This window comes from Bicyclus anynana, chromosome 1 (genome assembly GCF_947172395.1).
Source record: "Bicyclus anynana chromosome 1, ilBicAnyn1.1, whole genome shotgun sequence".
Lineage (NCBI taxonomy): Eukaryota > Metazoa > Arthropoda > Insecta > Lepidoptera > Nymphalidae > Bicyclus > Bicyclus anynana.
In genome coordinates, this window is record NC_069083.1 from 8,884,815 (window position 1) to 8,898,207 (window position 13,393).

General features: G+C 37.0%; 1 protein-coding gene across 1 annotated transcript; it reads right to left on the reverse strand.

Moving 5' to 3' along the window:
- Positions 1 to 269: 269 nt before the first annotated feature.
- On the reverse strand, positions 270 to 11,193 carry LOC112049621 (protein naked cuticle homolog). The gene is made up of 5 exons (XM_024087586.2): positions 10,846 to 11,193; positions 4,452 to 4,678; positions 1,782 to 1,892; positions 1,223 to 1,689; positions 270 to 672 (listed from the first exon to the last, which is right to left on the reverse strand). Exons 1-5 carry the CDS (start codon positions 10,958 to 10,960, stop codon positions 306 to 308), a joined length of 1,287 nt encoding a protein of 428 aa, XP_023943354.2. The 5' UTR covers positions 10,961 to 11,193; the 3' UTR covers positions 270 to 305.
- Between the last annotated feature and the right edge of the window lie 2,200 nt (positions 11,194 to 13,393).

The window sequence follows — 13,393 nt, forward strand, 5'->3', positions numbered from 1 at the left end:
TTCCATTACGTCACTACTAAAAACGGTTATTTAAATATGAGTATAAATAGTTATGATTTTTATTTTTTTAAATTGTTCATAATGAATAAGCACCTCACGTCGTACCCATATTTTCATTGACAGTCAACTCGGCCATTAGATTGTGAGTTTTCTTCTCCTATTTGCATGGATTCTAATTCATCATTTATAATTTTATCTCAGCACAATAATTAACTATATGATGATAATAAAAAATATAGCAATGAAGCCAAATGTCGTATGTTATAATGAAGTTATTTCCGACATTGACTGTCCATACTTAAATTCTATAAAAATATGATTTGAAGCACTCTTGGCTGTTGTGTTGAGTGATGTTGAGTGGGCAAATCATGTGAACGAGACCTTGGGTTCTGATGCGTCCTGGTGTGTCTTGGAGGCTGCGAATGCTTCTGGTGGTAGCCCGTGTGTGCGTGCCGAGCTGAGGAACATATCACTGCGTGCAAGTACCTGTCGTATCTGCATAAGTTCGAGTCGCCTCCACTCGCCAAGTCTAAATATCCGTTGTTATTGGCCTCTGTTTTTGATTTTTGGAATGCATGTGCAGGTTTATCGCTGACAGTGTACGATCTATTTCTAAGTTTTTGATATTTGTGGGTTATTTCTTCCTCATTGGCAACAGTTTCGCAGGGCTTTCTGTAAAAACGAAAAAAAAAAACGGTCAATATACACAACAGACAAATAACAATTGGAATTTTTCTCAGTATATTTTACTATAGTCTTATTAAGTTACATATTATTTAACTAGGTGACACAACAGGCTTCGCTTTGATTTATTCAATTGACAACTTCACCTCATAGGTTAGTACACAAACACAACAAACTATCGACGACAAATAGAACCTTTAATTCTTAAGCCGCTTATAATAAGACTAGCGGACCTAGTCAAACTTCGCTTTGACAGTTACGCAACCAACCAATCGCACGAAACGGAGTTTTTACTCGCTTAGACATCAGAAGAGAAGATAAGACTAGATAGGTACAACCCCCCGATGACACCGCTGAGGTCCCATAAAGAGCCTACGGCACTCGGATACAATCAGGAAAAAAGAAACTAGGTAGGTACTTAGTAAAATATACGGTAAAGGATTTTCCAAATACTGTACTCGTATCTTCAAAGTTACCGTGAATTTTATTAATTTGATTTTCACAAAAGAAAACAATTTGTAGTGTTTATATTACTAACCTTGAAGCTTGAAAGCTCATGTGGTTTTTTTCCATGTTCGCCTGTATGATTTCAAGCAACTCCCGTCTCTGTAAACTTCCAGATCTCTTTTTCGAGTGTTTCCTTTCTCGCGGCTCCCTCCTCGCATGTCGGTGGTGAGATGGTCTTTGCCTTAGCAATGGTGGTGGTCGCTGCGGTGGCTGGCGATCTCCAGAATACGAGGACTTCGAGGATGCGTCATCATCGTTTGACAGTCTGTCGTGATGCTCATCCTCACTATGCTCAGCGCACTCTGCTGGCGGAGTCAAGGGAACGTCGGCTTGTTCTCGACGTCTTCTTCTTCTTTCTCTTCTATCCCGAGGGTTGAGAGGTCGTCCGTCTTCCGGTACAACCGTTAAACGGACTTGTATTGTTTTGGACCCGTAGTGCGGAACTGTGACCGATTTTCCTATCGACTCGTATATAGTCGACACTATGCCCGCTATATCCTGTCGACAAATATGTACACTCAATTGAATAAGTATTCAACGGTTGACAAGTAATAGTCAAGGCTCAAGGGCTGTGATGATTGTATACTCACGTCTTTTGTCATCCTGCCGTGACCGTCAAGGTCGTAGAGCGTAAAAGAAAACTGCAACGGTTGTTGTTTCGACGATTCCGGATGTTGTAGTTCGACGTCGCAAGTCAGCTCCTGTAACGAAATATTGTAGGTATTATATCTCCAATTTCCTTGAAAAATATACCTACTGATATAAAATAGTCGGAAGTTTTTAATTAAATAGAGTTCATAGGTAGAAGCCGCATAATTTGCAAGACTTCTTCGATGTTAGAATATACTAAAAACAACGAGCACACGAAAGTTCAAGCAATTTAAAAATCCGCACGTTATTGAGGTTGGTTGATACATATTCTAACAACGGTACATAGGTATTGCCATTTGTTATTTTTCGTAGTCCACGGATTGAACAAGGGAAGATTGCAGCTTAAGCCATCAAATTACTATCCGGCACTGACTATGGTCGACCTAAAACGTAAATCGGAGAGATTTTTTAAATGATTCCCGATAAACTTCACGAAAACAATGTGTATAATTTCAGGTATGCCTCCCAAACTGTCACGTAGCCCGATTTTGTAGAATGCCTTGTCACGTTAATGGGCTTGAAGTAGGCGAAGAACACATTTGTGCATAATTGAAGTTCTCCAAACTGGTTTGACGACGAAATTATCTTGAAATTAGAAGGAAGCATAAAGCCGAGAGCTCGTAACTACCAGCTAACGATAACCAGTGGCGCCGTACAGCGCGTGTCCGCCGTAGAGGACAGGCGTTCTTATCTCGGACTCTAAAAGGAAACTAGTCGCGCCTTCCGATCACAGAGATACTACAAAACAAAGCGAGCCGCTCGCCCAGCGACTGGTACGACACAAATAGATGAATCATCTCATTATTCAATAAATTGCTAACTACGATAGCGTAGCCGACTTATGAATGATAAAATACTATTTAGTTTACATTCAATTAATATGCAAGGTATTACATAATACGACCAGAGACAGTTGCTCGTTTCCTGGGAAACGTAGGTATAATGTTACAAAGGCATTGTAAATTCCGATGAAACTATTTTTTTTTCAACTTTTACAATCAATGTAAAAAGCAATTGTGAAAGTAAAAGGCTGTATTGACTGCAATTTTATATGTATTCAACATATTAAATGGCCCATGGTCCGGTAGGTATTATATGGAAACCATGTTGAATTTTACCAAAACTGTAGCGTCGCACATATTTGTCAAGATTTTGCGGACAATGACATTTGTTACAATGAAATTCCGCAAAGTTATTAGTCCGCCTGTTTCTATCCAATACTAGAACGAACATTGGTATCTTTGATCATGCCTAAGTATTATTTGCAGTTCCTTCATAGATTTTAAAACTTTACTAAGTCAATATCAAAAATCATTTATTTCAATTAGGCTTATACAAGCACTTTTGAAACGTCAGGTAATAATGCTATTTGATAATGGTGATAATAGTTGGTCGAAAACTTAAAATTGAAAGGGTTACGTCTTGGCCCGAGAAGAGCATAACAAACTCAATAGGATGTAGAAATAAATCCCTTTACTATTTATTACCTTGATCTAAATATAATCAACGGTTTTAGCCCTTCTCTAATATTATTACGTACAACCTACCTTCTAGCTTTCTAGTTACTGATCAGATTAAATGATTAGTAGTTAGTTAATAGTTAAGTACCTATAGTTACATTGTTTTATTTTTATAGGAGTAGATAATTCGAATTAAGCCTGAATGGTATTAGAATTTAGATTATAAGTCGAAGACTCTCTTATCCCTTAATACTTTTACATAATATTGCAGTAATCATCTTGTTGATCTAATACTATTGGAATTATTAAAATTATCATTTATTATAACAATAATCCGTGTAAAGAATTATAACGGAAAGATTAAAGCGAGTGACTAGTCCGCGCTATGTTTTAATCTTTCTTTTAAGAAAGCTTAACATATAGCGCGGATTTCTTTTACGCTAAACCCTTTGTAGGAAACGATCTCGCATAATTGTTTAGCATTAAAAATTATGATGGGTTTATTTTTTTGCTAAAAAAATACTCGTACATCTTTCTTAAACAAACTGCATTAAATACCAACAAAATTATGTGCCACAAAGTTTTAGGACTTCCGAAAGATTTTTTTTTAACTGCCTCAGGGTCCAATGTGGTTTTGGGTCACAAATTTCTAGGTTCGAATCCTGGGTCTATATTAGAGTTCCCAGTCACTATTATCTCTAACATCTGATAGCGGTCGTTAAATCATTACATACATTATCACCCTAAGCCAGCCAACCGCCGCATTGTAGCAGCGCGGTGGATTTAAGACGCGAGGTCCTGGGTTCTATACCCCGATGGGCCGATAATGGTTTTCTTAATTGGTCCAAGTTTGGTTGGTTAGTCTAGTTACCACCCTACCGGCAAAGATGTACCATACCGTCAAGCGATTTAGCGTTCCAAACCGAACGGGGTTTGGACTTTCATCTCAACGAGTTAGCCCGCTTCCATCTTAGATTGCAACATCACTTACAATCAGGTGAGATTGTAATTAAGAGCCAACTTGTGAAGAATGAAAAAAATGCTCCGTATCCTCTCTCCTTGAAGAAGTTTAGTTTTGGTTTCCCCTCATTTGGTTCTGTTAGGCTGTTAATGATGAAATTTTTTTTTAAATTATTAGTAGGTACATACCTCAAATCGCAGTCTAGGCTGCTTTTCATCAACGTCCTCTGTATGTCTTTCGGGTGAAGGCGGCCTCTTGGCGTAGGGTTCTGTCTTCCTCGCCGGCACAGGCGGCGGGGTGGCCGGCTGCAGCAAGGCTCTGGCCTCGCTGGGCAAGATGTCCGGCGGCGCAGAGCACTGGGACGCTGCTCGTCCTACCAACTCTTCAGTGTCCGTGCGCTCGCCTTCGGTGCCTACTGAAATTATAATTATATTATTTTAATATATATTTTATTATCTTATCTATTATTATGCTACGATTATAAACGCGAAAGTTTGTACTTTTTATTTTTTACAAGTTAGCCCTTGACTACAATCTCACCTGATGGTAAGTGATGATGCATTCTAAGATGGAAGCGGGCTAACTTGTTAGGCGGAGGATGAAAATCCATACCCCTTTTCGGTTTCTACACGACATCGTACCGGAACGCTAAATCGCTTGGCGGTACGTCTTTGTCGGTAGGGTGGTAACTAGCCACGGCCGAAGCCTCCCACCAGCCAGACCTGGACAAATTAAGAAAATCTCAATCGGTCCAACCGGGGATCGAACCCAGGACCTCCGTCATTAAATCCACCGCGCATACCACTGCGCCACGGAGGCCGTCAAAGGCCGTTGTATGGATATTTGTTTGGATGTTTGTTACTCTTTAACGCCGCTACTTCTGAAGTGATTTGGCTGAAATTTGGAATGGAAATAGATTTCACTTTGGATTAACACATACTTTTCATCCCGAAAAAATCCATGGTTCCTGTGGGATTTGTGAAAAACTGAATTCCACGCGGACGAAGTCGCGGGTGTCCGCTAGTAATATTATAAATGTCTGTCTGTCTATTGCCTTTTCACGGCTAAACTCAAACTGATCAAGATGAAATTTGGTATAGTGGTAAATGGGACCTTGGATCAAAACATAGGGTACATTTTGACCCTAATATAAAAATAGAAGGCGGTGAAATAGCGGTTGTAAAATTGTATGAAAAGTCCTTCATTTTAAGAGTTAGTTTTATAAATTTGTTCATAAATCATTAAAAAAGTACGAAATATAATGAGACTCAAGAATTTTTAAAGTTCAACCACTTAAGTGGTGAAATAGGGGTTGAAAATTTACATAAATTTTCACGCGAACGAAGTCGCGGGCGTCCGCTAGTTATATAATAAGTGCGAAAGGTCCCGAAATCACGAAATCCTGAAAATCGCTTGACGTGTGACCTAAGGGCGGTTGTAGTCGCGAGCGTTTGCTAGTTAAGTTAAGATAGATATAAGATAGCGTTCGGGAAACTCCACGACATCTTTACGTCCAAAATTCCTCAGTGCCGAACACGAAAGTCTGCAAAAAGTGCCTGTTGCCAGTGATGACCTACGGATCCGAGACTTGGTCGCTAGCTATGGGCATTACTAGAAGGCTCAAAGTCACTCAGCGGGCGATAGAGCGAGTTAAGCTTAGAGTTTCTCAGCGTGATCGAATCAGAAATCGCAGACGAACGAAAGTTACAAACATAGCTCAGCGAGTCGCGAAGCTGAAGTGTCGGGCAGCCGTTGGACGTTGGGGTTCAAGAAGATGGAATGGCGACCCCGCACCAAAAAAGCGCAGTATTGGTCGAGTGCTGGTGATTCGAGACCGTTTTGTTTTGAAGTCCATGCAAGAGGCCTATGTCGTATGTCCAGTAATGGAATACCATTGGCTGATAATGATGAAAGATATCATTTACCTCAGTGGCACAAGGAGTTACTCTAGGGTATGCATTAAACGTACAAAATAGAAAAGTTCCTCCATCCAAGTTCGTAATGGAACCCTTAAATTAGGCATTTTTGTATCTATGAAGTCACTGAACTCGTTGTCTTTATCAATATTAGCTTATTTTAACAGGGACAGCCTCCTTCCTTATAGGAAAGGGGATATGAACAAGTGACGTGCATGTCATAGATGCAATAATGCACTGCTTACGGTCATTAGGTATGAACTACGAATCAATGGAGAAACAACTTTCTATCTTGCATAGCCGGTATAGTTCCGGTATAGCTTATGCCTACGGTAGTTTAACATAGAGCTTGGCAACTTCGTTCGTAACACTCCTGTTGGTCCGTGCGGGCCGCGGGGCATGAAGCGATGATAGAAAAATCCACGACTGATGCACCTCACTTCCCCGCACGCACGTTTTCACACCCGTGTAGTCTTCCCCGACTTAGAAGACGAACCCAGCACCTCGTGATCCGAAACCATATGTGCAATATGCTAACTACTGTACCAAAGAGTGGAATATCACATACTTTACTTTTATACCGATACTAGAGGACGCCGCGCGATTTCACCCGCGTGGTTCTCGTTCCGGCAGGAATACAGGGATAAAATATAGCGTATAGCCTTCCTCAATAAATGGGCTATCTAACAATGAAAGAATTTTCCAAATCGGACCAGTAGTTCCCGAGATTAGCGCATTCAACCAAACAAACTCTTCAGCTTTATGCTATTAGTATAGATTCCGACAGGAACGGAAAGTATGCGAGTAAAGCAAGGCACAGCTAGGTATTTGAAAAAGGAATAAAAAAACAGGTAGGTGGGTAGGTACACAAACAAGTACGTACACAAAATAAATCCAACAACGTCAATAGTCAATCGAATGCCATCGGCAAAATTCAAAAGATTTTTGTGTAAAGCGTGCGGCCGGGTATAGTAACGCCATCCACACACGACCAAGTTTACTGTTAAATCTGCAGCCGCTTAGTGGCTCAGCTACAAACACCGCCACCTAAACCTGGAAGCGGCGTATTGCGGCCACTGGCGTAATCTACAATAATATTATAAAGCTGGAGAGTTTGTTTGTTTGCTTGCTTGAACGCGCTAATCTCAGGAACTACTGGTCCGATTTGAAAAATTCTTTCAGTTTTAGATAGCCAATATAAAAGGCTATAGGTATTTCATCTCATTATCATATTATCCGCATATTCCTACGGAAACGGGTACCACGCGGGTGAATCCGCACGGCGTCTACTAGTGTCCATATAAAACATATGAAAACTACAGAAAAGAGGTCAGTGGCGACGTTTTGTGGCTGTGGCGTGTATCCCATGTCCGAGAGTACATACTTAAAACAGCGAAAAACATTTTTTATTCTTTACAAATTAGCCCACAACATACATATCGAACTTTTATACACCTAACTATATTTATTTACTGCCTATCTCACTAAGCGCGCTGTAGACTTGACGACATACTTGGCTGTGTGTGGCTGGCGTTAGACGCACGGGGGCTCGCAGGGCGGGCGTCGAGTTGTTTCTCGGAAGGCCCGAGATCGGCATGGGCCTAATGCTTTAAAGCTCTGGGTTCGCCGTCCCACATCTGCCACTAATTTTATTTTCTTTTAAAAATGTTCTCAGAATTTATCTGATAGATTTCTAACAGAAGCTTTTCGTACTATATAATTCCAAGCTATTAAATTCCTGCTATTGAAATGTTAGAATAACTTAATGTTACTTTATTAAGTTATTATTAATAAATGTTTTTTCATGATTACATTATAAAATTATTAAAATAAAATTATATAGGTACCTGCTCCTATTATAAAATTATTTCTACATTTTCAATTAACTCTAATGTAGGGTTTCCAATTTTAATTTTATTTCAGGACAGGTCCTAATATTTAATATACCCGGGCTATAATAGTATCATATTAGGGAAAGTTTTTTAGAAGTAACGTTTTAGGTTTAGGTACGTGTTGATTTTCAGAAATTTCTCCTACCTTACGTATTCTCTGCTGCTTCACTTTTGAAACGTCTAGTTTGGTGATAATTAAAGTCAAAAACTTAAAATATAAGTTACGAGGATTCCAAAAGCGCCTTGGACTAAGAAAATCCCATAACAATCTCAGCCAAGGTTTCTTTTTTTTTCTGTTTACGTGTCGATATCATAGCATATTGACAATCGGATGAATGGCGTAGGCGTAATAAAGACAAGAATTTTAAAAAATATTCATATTAATTTTTGTTTATAAAAGTAATAATTTGATTTCGGTTTCAAACTTTGGTTAAGTTGGAGTATGTTAAACTTCTAAAAGCTTTTATAGTGATTCGGCAAAGTTATTAATTTTATGTAGGCCAGCGCTTGACTAAAGTTATTATTGTAAGGTGAATATTGTTATTACTTCCGAGTATCAAAGTTATTGTTCGGCTTCTCTTTCATTAGGAGCCCTTTCTCGCGCGTTATTTCTTACGAGTAGCTATAACTAGCTAGTTACAACGATCTGCTTCGCTTAAATAACAACTTTCTCTTCCTATTCTCAATAACTTGTGTATCTCCCTCCTATGTTCTAATTATTTATTGAAAATAGGTAAAATATCTTATAAAGGTTATATTATTGTTAAATGGTGAAATGAAATGATTATAATAATAAAAACCAAAGTAAGTTTCAGCCGAAGTTAGTTCAATTCATCATCATCAATTAAACATGCTAATTCGCGGGATATTTACTTTCACGTCTGAGTTAAAAAAATATTTCTACATTGTCCTATCAATCAATGAAGAATGCTATTTATTTAACAGCGTGTGTTACTGTGTATTTCCCTATCTATATTACCTTATAAACGTTGCAAACCTATCGCTGATCTAACAATTTAAAGGCTAAATGTTAATTAAGGGGTCAGTGAGTGACCGACATATTGTCTAAAATATCCACGGATTCATTATTATTGATATAAAACGACTTTCTTAATGAACATAGCACTGTAAAATCATAAAAGTGCAATATTATCAGCTATCAAAGGTTCATTCAAACTTTAAATTATTATTTTTAAACGTTTACAATCATAAAATTTAATTGCACTTGAGAAATATGGTAAATAATGCTGCATAACTAAAATCAAAAAAAATCTTTGTGTTCGCCGCTTACTTCAATTTGTAGCGGGCTGGCTATATGTACCTACTATTATTCACTTTAAAGAAGAGCTTTAAGCTCGGGGCGGAGAATTCTTTGATGTCAAATAAAAGGTATCATTGTCTCCGCTTCGGCGAGTGCTTTCAACTTTTCTCTTTGAAGTTAATCAAATGAGCGGCACGGCTCAGTTTGAATTTAAAATTATATCAACAAACTTTGCCTTACAGTTGACATGCGTGAAACAAATGTTATGGAACGAAAACTGTATCATCTTTTAATTGAAATATTCGGCTAACGTTTGTGTCATAACTAAATAGAGCAAGATCAAAGGAAAATCTTTTCACTTTGAAGTATGTAGTATCAAATGGATGGTCATCTCTTAAGCGGATGTCCTTTTTGAAGTTCTTTATGTACATAATCTAAATAGATTTAGTCTATTCAGATGTATAAAATATTTCTTATTCTGCATGAAATTAATATTAATACATATAATATGTCTGATAGTTTTGTTTGTTTACAAATACCTATTCAATAATATCCTAAAATTCCAGATATGCAAAGCTTATAGCTCAGTTGTATTTGGGCAACATACCTAGATAAAGTACAAGTGTCTAAATTGTCTATATTGATTTAAAATTAAGTAAGAGGTATTATTTCAATCGGATATAAAGTATCAAATTGCAATAAGTTCCGGTTACGGCTTAAACGTCTTAGAACAATTACGACGCGTAATAATATAGTTTATTTTTTCTGTATTAGCTATCTATCTAACTGACCAACTTAATTAATATTAATTTAATTTATGCCAGTGTCGTGGTATTACATACCTAAATTCCTGTAGACACAGTGTAGTGTGTGTAAGTATTACAAAATACAATAATTTGAACTAAAATAAGATTGATTGTTACCCTATTTTCAAAAATATTAAAACTTTTAATCAAGCAAGTCAAGTCAAGCCATAATAGCTCCACGATTAAAGATCCGATATTTAAGAGATTTAAATGATTAACTCCTCTCTAAATATGAAAAAAAGTATATAATGAAATTGGTGATTTGTTATCGAATTACTATTTCAATTAATGATCTGTAGTTTTATTTCTTTTCTGATCTAGATCTTTATTGCAGATATACACGAAGATTTGTATTTTGTACACTCTTAATTTAAAAATAGGTGTACTCTTAACAAATTTAAAAACGAAAGTTTCAAAACAACAGCAAATATGTTAGAGAAAGGTCAGCAAAGAGTACTTAACCTTGGTATTCGTAAATATTTGTAAGTACTTACAGAGCTATGTGTTTTTATTTAAGTTTTCGTTACAACTTACATAGCTAGTTAATATTCACGGTTGTTATGCGATCCGTCAAACGTTCATTCATTAATGCTCAATACCTACGTTCTAAATGCGATTCAGTTGTGTTTACGGACGACTCGGTGCCTTTTCAATAGTGTAGTTGTAGGGGGTTTTGTTACAATGGATTCAGTGAAGTTATTACTTACTGCTGAATTTCTTATATCCATTTCTAAACTTGTTGCGCCACCACTTGACGAAGTGGTGCGCCATGGGGGCGTCCGCGGCGGGTGCCGAAGCTCTCAACGTTTCGTAGCACGTCATGCGCTGCGCTCACGCACGCATCACGTATACTTCAAAAGCGCCGCTAGTTTCTTAATTCACAAAGAAACTCAAAACACTGTCACAGTAACTATCCACAACACAAAACAAATAATTGTTCTTTGGCAATACGCGTATGGACCTCGTGACCCAGTTGTCCGCGTGAATATCGGGCGCGGCGAGTGAGCGTACAACCGTCCCCTTTGCGTGTTATTGAGTGACTGACTGAATAGTTGAATACTGATGGATGGAAGAGAAGGGGCAGCGCGGGTTGGGCGGCGGACGCCGCACGTTACCGGTACTAGGGATGCCACAAAATGATAATATATATATCTTTTGTTGCTCATGTTAAACTATTGTGATTTTGTTTTACATCTTTTACAATGCTCTTTTATCACAAAAAAATCCAAACGATTACAAGAATTAAAGATAATTATTTTGATCCCTAAATGTTAATTTAACATTTTTAATAATAAATACTGACATAAAATTACATTGACATATAAATCTCATACTGCATGTACGTATAGAAGTATAGATCTGCATTCTGCAACCTAGTTCAGGTTGCAGAATGCAGATCCAACTTTTAATATGTAGGTACTCGTATATTATGTACCTAAATCAGTATTAAATAAAAATAACTGCCATCAAAAATTTAAAAAAAAATTGTTTATGTAAAAGTAACGTAACAGTAAGTTATTATTTAATATTAGAAGTTCCAGTAAATATATTATTAAATGAATCTACAAAACCCAACATCGCTCGAATTTTCTACGTTTAACTTTCAAGTTCTGAAAACACACAACCCTATAAGAATTATTATTTTATTTCAGACCCCTTCATAATCACGTGTAAAAGCCCCAAACGTGAAATTATTTCTACAATATCAAACTTACTTTCAGATTTATTACAAATTTCTTTTATCGTATTTGATTTCATTTAACCGTTATTGTTTTAAAGTAATATTCATGAATCAATAAATAGTAGTAAATACCTACTTGGAGGAAATTACTAACATTATCTAAATGCATATTATGAATAAAATTATAATTCGTAAACATAGGCAATGATAGATTAATATTTTTGTTTTTTTAAATTGAGTACACTTACTTACACTTGTAATAAATAATATTATCGTAAAATATTGTCACCCTAGTATTTAATAATGATCCTTGAATTTCTATTTAGCAATTTTGTAAACATATTTTTGAAATAAAAAAGGTTTTGTTATTTAAATAAAATATGTTCTTAAAATAATAGACAAGTTATTTTTGTATTAATTCAATTTTCATTAATAATTTGATGAACTTTTACAATATTTACCTTTTAGAATATTTTTATATACATTTTTAGCAATGCTTGTGTACAATACAAATATACATTTATTATTATATATAATCATGAGCATACCTAACTGAAAATATTTTAACAATCAGGTATATTGGAAAATTTATACCTACTTCCATTAATTCCATACAGCTTTTATGTGGATTAAGAAAACGTATATTTTACGACCGAACCATTCCAATCGTCCCCTATACAATCGTATTTCGCTAACCCCCGGTGATGCTTTTTGGTATTCGTTTTTATAGTATACTAGTACATATATATATTTGACGGGTATGCTCGGTGGATTCACAAGACGAAGTTCCTGGATTCGATCCCCGGGTGGGCCGATTGAGCTTTTTTTAATTGGTTGGTGGGAGGCTTCGGCCGTGGCTAGTTACCACCCTACCAGCAAAGACGTACCGCCAAGCGATTTAGCGTTCCAGTCCGATGTCTTGTAGAAACCGTAAGGAGTCTGGATTTTCATCCTCTTCCTAACAAATTAGCCCGCTTTCATCTTAGATTGCATCATCACTTACCATCAGGTGTATTGTAGTCAAGGGCTAACTTGTAAAAATATTTAAAAAAAAATAAAAAAATACTAGCGGACGCCCGTGACTCCGCGTGAAATTTTGTTTTTTGTAAGTCCCAAGATTTTTCCAGGATAAAAAGTAGCCCATGTTCTGCTCCAAGGTAATTCATCTCTAGTTACTTACCAAATTTCAGTTAAATCAATATTAGGTACTATCCTGATTTACGTCGTGTATTGAAGTCGTAATAGCCCAGTGGATATGACCTCTGCCTCAGATTTCGCAGGGTATGGGTTCGAATCCGGTCCGGGGCATGCACCTCTAATTTTTCAGTTATGTGCATTTTAAGAAATTAAATATCACGTGTCTCAAACGGTGAAAGAAAACATCGTGTGGAAACCTGCATACCAGAAAATTTCCTTAATTCTCTGCGTGTGTGAAGTCTGCCATTCCGCAGTGGACCAGTGTGTGGATTACTATTTAACCCCTTTCATTCTGAGAGGAGACTCAAGCTCAGAAGTGAGCCGAATATGAGTTGATGTTGATGATGATGATGATGATGATGATGATGATGATGTAT